An 18,553-nucleotide genomic window follows, 5' to 3' on the forward strand; every position below is an offset into this window, starting at 1 on the left:
CAATCAAGCGACCATTGAGAGAAAAATAAAAAAGAACGCTACACGACTCTGCTTGTTTCTATAAGAGAAAACACTAATAACGCAACAGTAAATCCGCTCCCCATTCAGCACCGACACGACGTGAACTCAAACAAGCCGAGTGATACTGAAACTCTCTCATCGGCGCTGGTCCCAGTGTCGTTTACCAGCGCGCTTGTGCGCCTCTGGACCAATCAAATTCGAGGACAGAAAGTACATAATTGATCAAAATTATTCAGTGGCATCTTCCCAGAACAGCTCTTGAAAAAAATTGGTTTTTGGGTTATTTGGAGTGCAAAATATACAAAATTTAAATGTACATTGTGCTTATTCTTTTAATCTACAAATTGAAGTATTTGTTCACATGGGTGAACAGCGTATATGCTTGTAAACTGTGGAATTTTTTGCCATTCTGGATGCACTATGTAAATAATAGTTATTGCAAAAAGTAGATAATTTATGATATCTTTGGTGCATGTGTCTGGAAAGTCTGGAAAAAAATGGTTTTGTGTAGATTTCTGTGTATGTGTCAATCCAACATATCTCATATTTCACTAGTTAAAGAATGCCAGGAATTTAATTATGAGGTTTGCATGGTTTCAAACAATGGGTTTGAAATACGTCATGCAACGATATGTTGTCTCTCAAGAACCCAGAAAGAAGAAAGACCTAGAAAGAAGGACAAACTGAGGATGACTTGATTTCTTATGTCCATAAACTACCAAGTCAAAGTTAGAGACAAACATGTCGCAATGATAATTCAGTGCTCAAGAAAATATACTGCGTGACGAGACTTAATCATTTGAGAAAACTGGTTTGTTTTAGATACTGTGGCATCAATCAAAAGATTTCTTCTGGAAACTACTGTACCGCTTGGTCAATTCAGAATGCTTATTTTGCAATTTAAAAGTAAGAGTCTGTTGGTCTCATGTGGTTCCATTCAAGCTCCAGAGAGTGATTCATCCAGAGCTAAGCAAACATGCACACTATCAAAACACATCACAGCTGAACATACTGAATATCACTTTAGATGTTGACATTAATTCTGCAGTTTCCTTACGCTGAATATGTGCATTTCAAAACTGGGTTAGTGTGACACGGACAGGATTCCCCACAGATTCATCTCTAATCCCAATATGTCTCTATACACGGATGCCTCTGTCAAGATAATCTCTGTGGAGATTTCTGCAGTGTCTTTATGTTGGTCCATTCTTGTGCACCCAAGAGGCCACCTAACATTTGCATCCAATGTTTTAACATGACAGTTTCATAAATCAATTTGTAATGAACATACATTTTCACTTGTTTTCATATATACCCACACACACACACTTACCTTTTTTATTAGTGCATAATTGAGGATGTTTATTTCATGCATGTAGTTTGTGTGTTAGTGTGTGTGTTTTCTTTCAGGAAAACATCATATATTTTCTTTAGTTAAAACAAGGTTATGCTTAGGTTATATCTGTGGTATTTAATAAAATCCTTGCTTATTTGAAAGGAGGTTATGCAAGTTGTGAAGAACTCACAGGAGGTGGAATGTTCCGTTATGATGTTGGAGAGATGGAGGAATCTTACTAAAACACAGATAAGACATCTGATTTCATGATGCGACAATAAACAGCTTACATAAGACTTAACTGAAGCATGGTTTAGGCCTCAGCAGGTTGTCAAGACCCACAGGATGACCTAAAAACTGATGTAAAAGAATGCTGATTTTTTTTTTTACTTTTTTGAACGAATCAATTCACAGAAATGATTTGAACTTCCCGTTACTGCTGTTAAATGAATGAAACATCTGTCAGCACAATTCAGAAAACTCATGTAGCTACATGGAAATTCAAAGAGTTGCATGACAATTCGTTTTTTGTAAGGCTTTAATCTTCCCGTGTTGCAGATTAAATACCATTTACCAGCTCATCATGAATCTATGACACTGTAAGTTTGCATTTTCTTGCATGCACAAATCCTTTAAAGGGTTAATCAACCAATAGGGGAACAGATGTCCAGGATTTTTCAATTATATGCAGTATGAGACACAAAGGAGTCAAGATGATTGGTCACACTTGTGGCCATGATGCTAAATGCATCTGAATGCCATTCAGTTGTTGATTTCCTTTTCTTCTACACAGAAAAAAAACCAAGCCTGAAGACAGACAAAACGCTGAGGAAAGTTACTGTATTTACAAGGAACAACAGAGTGATAAAATAAATCTGAGTTGAAACTTTCTGACTTTAAAACAAATAGATGCAAAAGAGAGAACATTAGCAAGGCAGAGAGTGAGAGAATAGGCCGTTTTGGGAGGGAGGAGCTCTGGCCTTGGGTCCCTGGGCACAGAAGGTGCTGCAGTGCTGCATTACTAACAGTCTGAACGGGAAGCACCTCTCAGCTCCATTGCCTTTTTTTATTCTCTCCCCACCCCACTAAAAAAACGTCTTCAAGTCTACAACACAAACACAGCACAGACATGTTCCTCTGTCTCTCGTTCTCAGACTTTGAAGCTCCAGTGCAAAAATCCACATTACTTCCTGTCCTATTTAGTTAAAATCATGGTATTCATGTCAGAAGCATACCAGCATTCAGCTGCACTCCTTCAATGTTCAAGAGTTCAGTTCCATGATCACATTTTGGTTTGAAGAATAAATTGCTCTTAAATGTTTATCTCTTTATTTATATCTAATAGAAAGTCTGTAAACATAAAAGTCACATACAAGTGGGTATATACACACACACACACATTAGCATTTTTGAAAATATATTTTATGTTGTCTATTCACGACTTCTTTTTAAAGTTCAGTATGTTTTGTTCTTTGTCTCAGAATTGGATGCTGGAACTGACAAGTAGTAAAACTTGTAGGTTGTTGGAGAGAATCTGACAAGTTTAAAAAATATTTTCTGGCAGGGGTCACACAATCAAATGACTTCAGTTACAAGAAACATCCTGCAGCTGCCTTCCATGTACGCTGACTGTACACTTTCCCTCGCCATAAGGACAATATGAATAAAAACAGATATGTTCATTGTTATTGAGTCTTGAACTCTGCGAGCCTGGTGACATAACCTCACACAACTCAATGTGAAACCACTCTAAACTAACATGCTATTATTTGAAAAGAACAATAAAGTATCTAAAGGTCTAAATGTTTTTTTTTTCTTATAATGGATCCAAAATCTGAGACCACATTGAAAGGCTGGATTGTTTTTCATTTAAACCTGGAAAGTGAAATACTGTTTCCACATCATTTTCTAAAGGTAACGTGTAAATTTAAGTGTCAGAGGTAAAGTGAAAAATGTTTTAATGATGCATTAAACATCAGTGGACCTCAGGAAAGATATGATAAATGAAATGATGGTATGACATATTTAGGTCTGATATGTCAGTCTCACACACACACACACACACACACACACACACACACACACACACACACAGACATTCTCATGGTTATGTATTTGTTCTGACTTCCCACGTCAAGTTCAGCAGCGGTGTCCATCTGTTCCTAATTTCAGTGTCAGTCACTGTCTGCAGGGAAAGCAAGTAAAACTGCCTGATCGAGTGTTCCGTTTGGGCGTCTGATGATCATTTTATCAATGTAACCCAGCATCTAGACATCAGAGAGTTCAGAAGGTCCGTCAGTTCTCTCCAAAACCTCACATGCAGCATAAAGCTAAAATATCAGAACTGGACTTTGTTAAAACTGACAAGCAGTAAATATGTTGGTGGAGAGAATCTAAAAGCGAGAGTCTTAAAAATATTTTGTGGCAGAGGTCATACAATCAAATGACTTCAGTTACAAGAAACGTCTCACAGCTGCCTTCCGCGTGCACTGACCATAGTAGTACACCATACGCTTGATGTGAACAATAATAACTAAAGCTTTTTATTTGTGCTGCTGGTGAAGATCTTGAACTCTGGGAGCTTCCTGTGATTGATGATAATTGGTACTTAAAAAAAAACAAAAAAAAACCTTTATTCCTATTTTTCGCAATTCTGAAAAAAAGTCAGAATTACTAGATATAAACAGAATTGATTGCAAGAAATAAACTCTCTACATTTCATAGTTTATCACAATTCAAACATTTTTTTTTAAATCTGAATTTACATCTCACAAATGTTTTTCTCCTTATATCATGCCTAAACCATTTCTCTCAAAATTCAATTTTTTTTTTATCTTGCAATTGTTAGTTTATATCTCACAATTCTGACTTTTATTCTCAGAACTACAAGTTTATATCTTGCAATTGCAATATATAAACTCAAAATTCTGTCTGAGTTACGAGATAGAAATGTAGAATTGCAAGAATTAATTGTTAATTAAACAATGTCCTCTGCGGTGAAAACGAGCTTCCAACACAAAACTGTTAAAGAAAATAACTTCTGCAGAGTAAACTAACATATTAAACAAAAATCACTGAATGAAATGGAACTAGCAGTCACATATCTCACACATGAAAAGGAACTCATGCATTAAAAAACAAAATCTTTCTCTTATCATTAATGTGTAGACTACTCCTCTCTCCCCCATCAGCTATATCTGAAATAAATGAATTACATCCTGTACTGACAGAATGAAGGAATGTCCTTTGAATGAACTTACAGATAAGGCTAATGTGGGAAAGTCTATTCTTTAGAACCAAAAGTTTTTCAAATTTCAAAGACCTGGAACAATCCAATGAGGTGAACAGTTAACACTTTTTGTGACTTTGATAACCAAAGTTTGTTTTCCATGAGCATCTAAATGACTTGAAAACAGAGGTGTTGAAAAACTGACTATGTAGCAATAACTGATATATTTATTTATTACGTTGTTTTAATTTTTAATAATAGTAATAGGTTAAACTGGCTGTGCTAGGGAAGAGGTTAAGAACATTATGGCCAATTCAGTAGTTATGTGCATCCATATTTGACATCTCTCTGTTAACCATTAGAAGTGCACAGCTTCTTTGTTTAGAAAGAGCAGCCAACCCCAATTATTGTATAAGAGAGAAGTTGAAGCATTATTATTTTTCTTTAATTCAAAAGTAGAGCTCAAACGTGACCAATGACAATGAACCAAAACTGCTGAATTGTTTCCATTCACACTTAGAACTTGTCCAAATAAAACTAAAAAAAAAAAGTACTTTTCTTTAGTTTTATCTTGGTATTTCATATACTTTCAAAATAGAAAAAAATGTAACCCACAGTAAATTCTCACATACATAGGAAACATATAATCCAGCATTAAAATATTATTCATATTTAGTTTTTTTTTTTAAATGCAAACTTATTATTTGCTGTACATCAATACAGTTAAATATTAAGGTATAACATTAACAGTCAGGAGAGTCAATATAAACCATTGCAAAACATGCTTTGCTAAAGATAACCCTCTATGGGATAGTTGCTAAATGGGCAGAGCGCAGAATGACCTCAGAAAAGTAATTGGCGCAGAAATGCTGCCAGCAGTTGTAGTGGACACCACCCATCATTAAAGACTCAGCATTCTTCTCTATCACTTCAGGCTTCTGAATCTTGTCTTTCTTGCATGCATTCTGCAATTTATTGCCACCTTAACACAACTATTGATTCTGGTGAGACTGAAAGATAATGAGAATGCCAAAGTGGCTCTGGTGTACAGCATTTAATTTATGCAAAACCAAACCTAAAACATAAACTTACCTAAAAATGATCTCCTTTCATCCATCCATTAAAATGAATTATTTTGGGTCTGAAATCACGGGTGCATAGTATATGCAGATTTTACATAAAAGGAGTCACTCTAAAAGAAGATTTACAATCAAGATTTAGGTTTACTTTAATAAAGAATCTTGCATTTCAAATGCATGGAAACATGTTGCTCAAACCTGTTGTTCAAATGGACTTTTCTCTGAGGGTGCGTCTTTGGCTTGGCAATCGAGGGCGTGAGCATGTTGTCACATCTGTAGGTTGTCAATGGTGGCTTAAATGATGATATCACAGATCCCGTCCATGATGTCGGTCTCAGAGGTGGCACGCCAGCAGAGTAATCTCAACGTGACTGATTTCATTTGTCTGCAGCATCGGTGAACTTGGGTCAAGAACTGAGCCATTGGGGCAGATTCCACACTTAAGGGAGAAGAGATTCGGCCGGATGAAACAAAGCCAGCTTTCCATCGAGTGTTCCAGTCAACAGCTGTGGACAAAAAAAAACATTAAACATCCTGTCGAAGCATGAATAAGTTCATGATAAAACTGTCTATTCTAACTATCAGCTCCTGAATGATTCAAGTGAACTTAAAATAGTTGTTTACAGTTATTAATTGAACATAATCAATGGCATAGTTTGGGCAATTTCGTAATCCAATATCACAAACAAAACAGAAACATTATTTCATGACAATACTAATGATGGGGTAAAAGGGTTGATGGTTTTCATTTATTTATATTTGCCAATAAAAATGTTCTGTAAAGTTTATATCCTGCACTTTGAATCGTGCTCTCCTGAAGACAACAGGTCATTTAGTTATGAAACCCCATTTAACCAGCAGTTTGTTTACTGGAACCCAACCAAGTTAATATTCATCGTATCTATTGGCTCTCTATATATTTTTATGTTTTGACAGAGACACATCAGAAACAAAACTTCATAAGTATGTTGTGACGTGCAGTCCCGCAAGGTGAAGGACCACAAGGGGCCTAGAAGATTTTAGATTTGGGGGTAACATAAATGACCTCATCACTTTGACATAGGTGGGAAATTGTCTAGTTAGGTTATACAGAGTGACATGAAACTGTCTTGGCAGCGCTCTGGACTGGGTAGCTTGTATCATGCCTAAAACAAACAAGGAGTGCTTTTTGTGTAATCTGAAAATATAATATGTAAGTTGGATCAGATGCATTTTGTTGTGTGGAAGAATGCAGAAAGAAGTTTCACTCATAAAATCTCCATGAAAAATCCCTTTCCCATGTATCATGATCTTCTTTTCACTGAGTTTTGCTACCACAGGAGTGTACTTTATCCTAAATGGTTTTACAAGCAACTTAATAAATCAGAATGCAAAATATCGTACTTTCTGATGCTGGTTTCAAAAGCTGATTTACAGCAAGGCTCACTGGCAGAAGGCTAAGGAAGTAAGAAACACTAATCAAGACTTCAATAGAAAGCTGAACGATAAACTACTTGTAGACACGTTTACATGCTTGTTTTTAGCTCATATAAGGATCGTTTTATATAGACAGAATAGCCTCTTTAGGATATAAAGCTTTTAGTCAGGCTATGCTTGCAGTGACCCAAGGAATCTGTATCTGCTCAGTTGCTCTAAACCTTAAAAAGTCTTTTAAAAAAGTGATTAGAATTATGTGAACAAATAAAATTACATAAAACCTTCTTCTGCCAAATAACAGCCTGGCATAACAGTCTGAGTTGCTTTGAATAATCTACACTGAGGAATAAAGATGGCTGCTTTAGGGCTGGTGTAGAGGGGTGTCTCCAAAAAAACTCATAGACTTTCAGAGGGAAAAGTTGAGAGCTGAGACAAAGCAAATTGACAGTGCCACTGCCACTGCCCAAAGCCACAAGAGTTATACAAGCAGGAAAATATGCCATCCCGCTGGGATAACACTGGGCGAGAGGATTTATTTAGTATGCCTGACCATTCACTTATTCTACACATAATCATAAGTCATGATGCACTGTGTATTCAAAGACTTTTCAATATATTACTTGATATATAATGGCCTGAATGGCTTCTACCTTCAGTGTCTATTACAGCTACAGCCCAAAGGCTGGCCAAAACTCACCAAAGCTGTCAAGAATAGCAAATGTTTCCAGACACATTCAAATGCAAGCTCAAGGCAGCTCTCTAGGTCAGATCACTATCACTGTCCTCATTTGAATCCCTTATTAAGGCTTAACTCTAAACTTCTTCCATGTTCATATATGTGACCTTGGAACACAAAACCAGCCTTAAGTCACTGGGGTATATTTTTAGCAACAGCAAAAAAAAAAATAAAAAAAAAATAAAAAAAACATTGTATGTGTCAAAATTTATTGATTAGTAATATGCATCGATAAGAATTAATTTTGATAACTTCAAAGGCAATTTTCTCAGTATTTAGATTTGTTTGCACCCGCAGATTACAGATTTTCAAATAGTTGTATACCAGCCAAATATTGTCCGATCCTAATATACCACAATGTCCCACATCAATGGAAAGATAATTTATTCGAAATATTGACACTTATATATCATAATATAATATAATATATAGTAAATATAGTGCTAGTAACCCTTCTGGAGAACAAAGAAGACATCTGTTAATGTCCCAGAAGGGTCACACCTCTGCACTAACTTCCACAGGAACATCTCAGACTTGGATTATGGGTAGTGTCTGCCTAAACGGAAAGTCTCTCTAGCTCTCTCTCAAACCTATTAGGTGGTCAAGCTCTAAGCATTTGTGGAAAGAGAAATCAAGGCCAACTAAAAGGAGATATGCTTTCAGAATTACACATAGTAGTTGCGCTATTTGGACACCAAAGGTGTGAGTCACACACTGATATCTTCATGTGCACAAACTGTTTAAACAACTGCATTTTTCTTACCCACTTCATCTGCCAGTAATGACTCATCCTTAGATGTCTTAATAACACAAAAAGCCAGTGTTTTGAAAAGAGGAACTTAACTCAAACAACTGTATTAAATACTATACACATTGGCTTTTCACAATATGAACTTCTGTAAGTGGCTGAATAACAAGCAAAAGTAGGTTACAGAGGCTCACTGCAACATCGTCCTTGTGTTATTATGTGAATAATAGATTTAACATGAACACAAAAAGCTACTTTTTGACATCACATTGCTTAACATTACAAAAGCGAGTGAGACTGAATCAGCAGAGGAAAAACCTAGCACTAGAAGAATATTACACCTGAAATACATTAAAAAGGGGAATGTCCTAGAATGAGGATGACATCTGCTTTGGCAGAGACCACTGAAACATTACAGATCATATCTGCAATGCAAAATGGGATGATAACCTCATTTTAAATGCTAAAAAGTGCCCAGTTACACTATGATGGCAAGGACAAACTGCTGACCAAGTATTTCTTAAATATAATAAAAAACTAAGAAATTGAAAATAACTAAATATAAAAAATAATATAAATATAGAATATAAACATTAATTTTGCTTGATCTAAAAAGGCAAAAATATTTGAAAGGATTTTTATAACAGCGTGAAAGGTTGAACAGGTTGAAGTGATGACCTTAATGTTCTATATTATTTTATGCAAAATAGTTTCTATAGCACTGGATCTCTCCACACTTACGACCAAAAAGCTGCCAAGAGATACAGCTACAGCTGTTTATGCAATAAAATCCAGCCTCTGTCTAAGGATATAACTCTTTCTCGTCACACATACTGAAGCTTCCCAAATTCATGTGCTACAACTTACAGACAAATACCGCTGAATGTGCAGAAATCATATAGAACGGCCTCAAAAAGTATTTTTGACACTCAAGTCACATAAAAATGTCTGAATACCATTTTATTATATAACAAAATATCAAAGCAAGTGGCATCTGCAACCAAATTCCAAAATTAGATACACTTTTCTGAGCCATTTTAGTTACTTTTTAAATTTACTCACCAAAGCTGCATTAATTTGATAAAAAATGCAGTGAAACGGTATTTTAAAATAGTTTTACAATTTAGAATTCTCAGCATCCATTGCTCCAGTCTTCAGCGTCAAATGATTATTCAGAAATCATTCTCATTTGCTGATTTGGTGATCAAAAAATATTAATTATTATCATCATTTAAAAAATGGTGCTGCTTATGTTTTTTTTTTTTTTGTAAACCATGATCATTTTTTAAGGATTCTTTAATGAATAGAATGTTTTAAAAAACTGCATTTATTTATCAGATATTTTTAGTGCATTTTTTTTTTACATCAGCTGTTCCAAAGATGATTTTTATTGGATGTATGAATTTACACAAGTGTGGTTAATTATATTTGTTCCACTTACGCTTGACCAGTGCAAAATGCCCAAATGCTTTTTTCTTAATTTTGAAGTTTATCTAATTTTTTATTATTGAAAATCTAGCAAACCTTATTTAAATAGGAAATATTTAGCTTGTAAATTGCACCTAATTCAATGACGTCACGTTCAGATATTAAGTGTGACATTGGTGTCCAAACATTGGTGAATGAATGTTGACTTATGAACGGAGCTTTTAAACTCCACAGTATTGTATCTGAGCCAGTACAACAGCGACCACGAAGACTTTCCACTTCCAGACTTGGAAATCTGAATGAATAAGAGCTTGGAACAGGACAAAGAAAAAGAGCAAAACAGTGCATGAAAATCCCAAGGCCATGTGTATATCAATACCAGCTCAAAACACAAGGACCAGTTCACACTGGAGGATTTAAGACATATTATGGGACTGGATGTGATTACACCTATCAAAAGGAATGAACAATGAACCACTTTGTGAATCAGAGACAGCCACAAATAAGGAGGCCAAAGATTCATGTTTATATTTTCCCCAGAAAAATAGGAACATGGCATTTTTTGGTCCCCTAATCGGGAAATAAGCTTTAAAAGCAAAAAAAAAAAAAAAAAGTCTTGTAATAAACTTCTGAAGCCAATCATAGCTTTGTGTGAGAGAACTCTGGATCTAGTTACTGATAATCTTGCCCTTCAGTGAATTGCTAACCTCTGTCTAGGATCAACCAAGTCTTTGGAAAAGATTCTACTTAGAATGTTTTATTTATGAATTGGACTGCACTTCTCTCATGAATGCAAGAAGAGCTAGAGGTCAATGATTATTGATCTCCATATAAATCTATTGTTTTGCCTTCATTCCACATCGACTGCAATCACATGGAAATGAGAATGACAAATTATCTTTAAAACATCTTTGGAACTATCCTGTAGAAGATAGACTGTTTTGGTATGAAAAACATGAAGGTGACACAATGCTGTGTGAACTATTTCTTTAAGTGATAAATTTGAAATTGTTGCTGGAGACATCTTCCAGAGGACACTTCATTTCCTTTTCAAGAACAGACAGACTGCACTTGAACATCTGCTGTGTGTGCTTGAACAATAAAGAGTTCAAAAGCAAAACATACTCCACATAATGATCTGAACAGCCATTGAAGTGAACAGCCATGGCCAAGATCTTAACAAGCAATTGACATTCAGACTCAAACAAGAAATCAGAAAAGAAGTAGTCCTTGTTAGGCTAGAGATGATGACACTATAGACATGTTTTTTTCAGGTCAAGGACCTCTTTAGTGGATAGAGAGCAGGGCCCCCCATAATAATAATAATATAATAATTCCTTACATTTATATAGCGCTTTTCTAGGCACTCAAAGCACTTTACATAGACAGGGGGTATCTCCTCATCCGCCACCAGTGTGAAGCATCCACCTGGATGATGCGACGGCAGCCATAGTGCGCCAGAACGCCCACCACACACCAGCTGTGGGATTTTTAATGACCACAGAGAGTCAGGACCTCGGTTTAACGTCTCATCCAGGTACTGACCAGGCTCAGCCCTGCTTAGCTTCAGTGGGAAACCAGTCTTGGGCTCCAGGGTGATATGGCTGCCCATGACATCTTAAATAAAAATACCTATAAGCATAAAAGTGAGTGTTGCGTGTGTCCTGTCTATCATAATATGCACAGTTTTCCATCAAAGCATTTACTAGCATTTGTTATTTTTAAAATGTAATGACTTTAAAATAATCATCATGAAGTCATATACTCAATATACTCATAGATCGATTACAAAACAATACAGGTATTCAAGGGCAGGCTCTAAGATGGTTTAGATCCTACATGTCTGATTGCTACAACATTATTTATTTAAATGGAGAGTCATCTCATTTATCACCAGTAAAATATGGAGTGACACAAGGATCTGTCCTAGGTCCTCTGCTATTTTCAATATACATGTTGCCCCTAGGTAATATTATTAGAAAAATACGGCATTAGTTTCCACTGTTATGCTGATGATACTCAACTATATATCTCCACGAGACCAGATTAAACTTCTAAATTATCTAAGCTAACAGAGTGTGTTAAAAATATAAAAGATTGGATGACCAATAATTTTCTCCTATTAAATTCGGATAAGACAGAGATATTAATTATTGGACCAAAAAAACTGTACAGTACACAAAATCTCATAGATTACAATTTGCATCTGATCAAATGTGCATTATTAATCTTTAACTTGGGTTAAACAAATTAATTTATTTGGATGGAACTGCAGCTACGCTAATTATTTCTCTATTTGCTTCTCTGTCTTGCCACTGGATTGATAAACAAGCTTCAGTCTGGATCCAGAACACCAGAGAAGAGGTGATGCCAACCCCTCAGAGGACCTCAGATGATGCCAAAACTGAAACAACATACAGAACTACCATATTTTGCTATAAGTTTGATTGCATCATAATAATTGCTGTTAACAGTGTTCTTTGTCCATTTGATTACATCTTTAAATTAGATTTTAAAGAGCTAGAGGTCAATGATTATTGATCTCCATATAAATCTATTGTTTTGCCTTCATTCCACATCGACTGCAATCACATGGAAATGAGAATGACAAATTATCTTTAAAACATCTTTGGAACTATCCTGTAGAAGATAGACTGTTTTGGTATGAAAAACATGAAGGTGACACAATGCTGTGTGAACTATTTCTTTAAGTGATAAATTTGAAATTGTTGCTGGAGACATCTTCCAGAGGACACTTCATTTCCTTTTCAAGAACAGACAGACTGCACTTGAACATCTGCTGTGTGTGCTTGAACAATAAAGAGTTCAAAAGCAAAACATACTCCACATAATGATCTGAACAGCCATTGAAGTGAACAGCCATGGCCAAGATCTTAACAAGCAATTGACATTCAGACTCAAACAAGAAATCAGAAAAGAAGTAGTCCTTGTTAGGCTAGAGATGATGACACTATAGACATGTTTTTTTCAGGTCAAGGACCTCTTTAGTGGATAGAGAGCAGGGCCCCCCATAATAATAATAATATAATAATTCCTTACATTTATATAGCGCTTTTCTAGGCACTCAAAGCACTTTACATAGACAGGGGGTATCTCCTCATCCGCCACCAGTGTGAAGCATCCACCTGGATGATGCGACGGCAGCCATAGTGCGCCAGAACGCCCACCACACACCAGCTGTGGGATTTTTAATGACCACAGAGAGTCAGGACCTCGGTTTAACGTCTCATCCAGGTACTGACCAGGCTCAGCCCTGCTTAGCTTCAGTGGGAAACCAGTCTTGGGCTCCAGGGTGATATGGCTGCCCATGACATCTTAAATAAAAATACCTATAAGCATAAAAGTGAGTGTTGCGTGTGTCCTGTCTATCATAATATGCACAGTTTTCCATCAAAGCATTTACTAGCATTTGTTATTTTTAAAATGTAATGACTTTAAAATAATCATCATGAAGTCATATACTCAATATACTCATAGATCGATTACAAAACAATACAGGTATTCAAGGGCAGGCTCTAAGATGGTTTAGATCCTACATGTCTGATTGCTACAACATTATTTATTTAAATGGAGAGTCATCTCATTTATCACCAGTAAAATATGGAGTGACACAAGGATCTGTCCTAGGTCCTCTGCTATTTTCAATATACATGTTGCCCCTAGGTAATATTATTAGAAAAATACGGCATTAGTTTCCACTGTTATGCTGATGATACTCAACTATATATCTCCACGAGACCAGATTAAACTTCTAAATTATCTAAGCTAACAGAGTGTGTTAAAAATATAAAAGATTGGATGACCAATAATTTTCTCCTATTAAATTCGGATAAGACAGAGATATTAATTATTGGACCAAAAAAACTGTACAGTACACAAAATCTCATAGATTACAATTTGCATCTGATCAAATGTGCATTATTAATCTTTAACTTGGGTTAAACAAATTAATTTATTTGGATGGAACTGCAGCTACGCTAATTATTTCTCTATTTGCTTCTCTGTCTTGCCACTGGATTGATAAACAAGCTTCAGTCTGGATCCAGAACACCAGAGAAGAGGTGATGCCAACCCCTCAGAGGACCTCAGATGATGCCAAAACTGAAACAACATACAGAACTACCATATTTTGCTATAAGTTTGATTGCATCATAATAATTGCTGTTAACAGTGTTCTTTGTCCATTTGATTACATCTTTAAATTAGATTTTTCTGTACATTACGAGTCACCACTGATAAGTGACTACTAAATATAGAAACATAAATTTTCTGTAAAGTTGCTTTGCAATGATTTGAAAAATGCACTTTACAAATAATAAAAAGAAAAATTGAATTGAATTGAATACTTAAAATAGACTACCTTTTCACAATACTGTTTAAAAGTTTAGGGTCAGTAAGATTTTTTAAATGTTTTTGAAAGCAGTCTTTTATGTTCACCATGGATACATATTTTATCGATCTATTTTATCAAAAATACCATAACAATTAAAAAAAACGTAATATTATGAAATATTATTAAAATTTAAAATAACTGCTTTATATAGATTTTAAAATATAATTTATTCCTGTGATGGAAAAGTTTCATTTTCACATGATCCTTCAGAAATCACACTAATTTGCTGATTTGGTGCAAATGTTGCATTTAATTATTTTTTCTTTTAACATTATGCATGTATTTATCTTTAATCAATTTAATACAAATTTGCTTTAAAAAGCTTTCATTTATTTAAAAAAATGTAACTTCGTCTTAATATTTGGATGGTAGTGTTTTTTCTAAAACGTTTTGTTCAAACAATGGTTGTGGACCCTCTGCTGCACCACTGTGGACCCCACAAGCTTTGATAAAGTACAACAGCGCAACTATATACCACCTGAATGAAGTCCTTGCACACATCTAAAGGGACATCATTCCAAAATTATACTGTGGTGTTGAGCACCTAATGCAGAGCAGGTGCATGACATTATATTTTGTCAGGGCTAAAACATACCCATGAAACTAGAGTCCGTACTCCAGTATGGAAGGGTTTTTCAAGGCCATCTCCACGAAATAAGATGCTGCATCTGTTTCTGGCCTCAGACAAGTGATTCTTTCAAAAGCTCACGCTGATCATTTAAAGTGCTACATCCTGACCTCTTACAAACTCCAACATATAAACAGATGCACCAATGGATCATTCAGAGCATGCACTGTCAAAGCCTGTAATTCAGTTTGATATTTTCTATGTGCTAACATGAAACAGATAAATCATTTGGGGATCTGTTGTGGCTTTGTACAAGACTCGTAGCCACATTTACAATACAGTTTCCCCAGAAAGATGTGATTGGTGTGACCAATTAATGTCATCTACGCAACCACAATGCTTGTAAATCATTCATGGGGGTTTCAATCGTTTATCCAGGAGCCTTTCAGCCTGATGTGTGGTCACACATTGATGGACTGCACACAAAAGTTCTAATTTTTCACAGACACTTTCTGACCCAGATTTGGACTTGGTTTTTTATTCTCATTATCTTTCTCACTCATCCGACTATAATCCTTCTGTTTTAATGTGTTTTACAGGACAATATACCTTAGGGAATGGTGTAACTATAATACAAGCAGGGTCTTAAATCATTACCAATAAATCCACTCATACATCTTATAAAGCAGCCATGTACAAATATTATCTGTTTTTCTTATTTGCAGGGTAAGATCAGAAAAAAATAATGGCCTTATAAAGAATAAAAAATAAAGGCCTTACAGTCAAGTAATTGCAATGACCCTTATAAACAATAAAATAACTAAAAAAACTAACATTCATCAGATGGACAAAAACATTTGAAACTTTCTTCAACAGAAAAAAGAAAGTCATTACTGTATGTTGCTTTACAGGAAACCCTGTTTGTTATTTTGTTCCAACAGCTGCTCATCTCTCAAAGATTCTCAAAGAAAACTAACTTCATACAGTCACTAAAAGTAATCTTGGAGGCAGTTAGGAACAAGTAAAGTTATTTCTGAGATACACTCTAGCATCATTTGTACTGGAATTGTGGTTTAAGTGTCCCAAAAGTAATTCTGGGGGTCACTGTATCTGGGATACTCTAAAATCTAAATCTGAGAAATCAAAAGAAAGAAAAATTAATTTATTACTTTAACAAGACAATTTTTGTAAAATAAAATATGTACCTGTAGATTTTGTACCTGTAAAGTATTTGATCTGATTGTTTAAATCACTAGTGTTTGCCTGCCATAGGTGTCACAGCCCTTGGATTTCAATGTACCAAAGCCTTTAAAGGAAAGCACAAAGGTCTTTCAGAGGATCATTCGCTCAAGGGCCAGAGACAAGGCAAGCTTTCAGACAGCTTCACCTTGTCCATTGATATACTGACCAGATGATAACCGAGCATCAATTCCCCATCAAAGAAGATCTCCCTCCCTTTCATGGCCCAGTGAATCAGAGACGTGAGCACACGCTGAGCTCACTCCAGAGTGTTTTAGAAATCCCACACATTTGCAATGCATGAATCACACTTTCCCTTGCAAAAATGTCCTGTAGCACTAACCCCAAGAATACATTTTACTGCCCTGTAAATTACCCCCCACCCCACCCTGCATTCCACTGTCCAAGGTTATAGCACATTCGCATCCACCATTGATCAAAAGTGGTTACAGTGAGATTGATCATTTGTAGTTTAAAGACATAGTTCACCCAAAAATGTAGGTCCTGTTATGTTATAACACGTCCATATGACTTTTCACAATTAAATTACAATGAATGGGGAAAACAACAAATTATCAGTGAATAACGACTTAAATGTTCCTCTATTCGAGTCGTATGGAGTATGGACTACATTTGTGACTCTTTTATTGTGGTTTTGCATCTTTTTTATAACCTCAAAGCATCAGCCCCAATTAATTTGAACTGCATGGAAAAATGTGAAGAAAGACCAATTCCATACCTTACATTTTTTCTTTTGATAATATATTTCACCTGGATGTATGTCACAATACAGAAAAAAGTTATGTCGCAACTTCTGTAACATTGTCACTATATTGCTCAAACCATAGCTTCTAAATCAGGACGGACTCACTGGACCCTTGAACCTGGACTCTCAACCTTTGAAAAAGAAATGTGGTTGTTTTTAGAGCTCTTCTGTGCATAAAATAATAACCATAGCCGAGTACATATACTTGATTCTTGAAATTGCAAATGCACCTTTAGCACAGCTGGCAAAAAGGTTCACTTGAATGTGAGAATGAAACAAAGACGTATGCTGGAGTTCATATGACAAAATTTGATATGAGGACTCAGCAGTATGATGGCTGTAACAGGCCAATGTGAGTGATGTGTCGAGTTGTGTTTGAGACCAGGGACTGAGGTGAGGACACACTGGACCGAGCGAGGGGTGTAGAGGCTTTGATTTGCAGCTTCAAACCCCACTGCGGAAGCTTTTTCTGTGGATTCATTTAACAGTAAAAGGAAGAAGGGGTTCCTCATAGGTCCCACAGAAAGGCAGTGGGACAAAACACGCACTGTAAAACATATTCAGCTGCACTCAATGAGATAGGCTGTAATAAAAGAATCCCATTCAATAGTCGAAGAGATTCATCTTTTCAATGCCTTCATACCTCATGTTACTGCAATCTGTCATATGTGAGATGGAAGGGAATCTATCTGTAATTTATACCCTTTGTTGTTAGAAGCAAAGCAAAATTCAAGAGCACAAAACAAAAACAAAAAAACAAGTACACACAAACAATTATAAAATTTACAAAGGGGCTCTATTCCAAAATTAAATGATCTGCCCACAACGGTAGCATTTTAAGACACCATAAACACGCTCCCAACACAAAGGCTGTATCTGACTGTATCTGCTCATTAAACCAAGAATAATTTATTAATTTTATCTCCAACACCACGCTGACCAACAGAAAACTGCTTTGTGGTCCACACTGTTGACAATGGAACTTTATTGGCATAGAAAATTGCATTGAAATTTCTATTTAAAACTATTTCCTAAGGCACTATTACTATAAGGCAGGACAGCATGTATCCTTTTTTGGATGTAGACCTTCCTTAGAAGTTAGTTGCATATGTAGGTAACAGCAGCTCACTTGGTTTTGGAACAGTGCTTGATTACAGTGCAAGTGCAAGGCAGCACTGTATTTATATTTGTACATTTAAATTCCTATCCTATTAAATTTTAAATTCTTATGATTTACATTGTTTTGTAGATAATTTCAGTCTTTCAGGTTGTGTGATCTTCTGTGGTCTTGTTTTCCTGTGGCTATTGGCAGACTTAATAAATGCAACTGGTTACTAAAATTACCTAAAACATTAACAATAAAAGTTTTGCACTGGTGTTTCTTCACTAAAATGAGTTGCTTGAGTTGACTGATTGTTAAATGATTTAAAATTTTTACCTCTGGATTAGCAGGGTTGAAAGCCACATTCAGGACAGTTTCAGAGTGTCTCGGGAGTTTATGAAGAAAGCTGCTGCTGCGTGTGTCAAATATATAGGCCTGAAAGAAAGGTAAAAAAAAGGTTAATAATGCCAT

The 18,553-nt window shown here is 35.7% G+C and overlaps 1 protein-coding gene across 4 annotated transcripts in view; it reads right to left on the reverse strand.

The window, feature by feature from the left end:
* Positions 1 to 4,415: 4,415 nt before the first annotated feature.
* The window catches only part of wdr27 (WD repeat domain 27), a 40,551-nt gene continuing 26,413 nt past the window's right edge, over positions 4,416 to 18,553 (reverse strand). For 2 of the 4 annotated variants that reach the window (XM_026278155.1, XM_026278154.1), the window contains exons 24-25: positions 18,419 to 18,517; positions 4,416 to 6,171 (exon numbers count right to left, since the gene is read on the reverse strand). In XM_026278155.1, the coding sequence (XP_026133940.1) occupies positions 6,106 to 6,171; positions 18,419 to 18,517 (165 nt within the window). In that variant the 3' untranslated portion in view covers positions 4,416 to 6,105. The remainder of the gene's footprint in view (positions 6,172 to 18,418; positions 18,518 to 18,553) is intronic. The other 2 variants (XR_003293442.1, XR_003293441.1) reach the window with 2 other exon arrangements.

Source organism: Carassius auratus, chromosome 13, assembly GCF_003368295.1.
Source record: "Carassius auratus strain Wakin chromosome 13, ASM336829v1, whole genome shotgun sequence".
Classification (NCBI taxonomy): domain Eukaryota; kingdom Metazoa; phylum Chordata; class Actinopteri; order Cypriniformes; family Cyprinidae; genus Carassius; species Carassius auratus.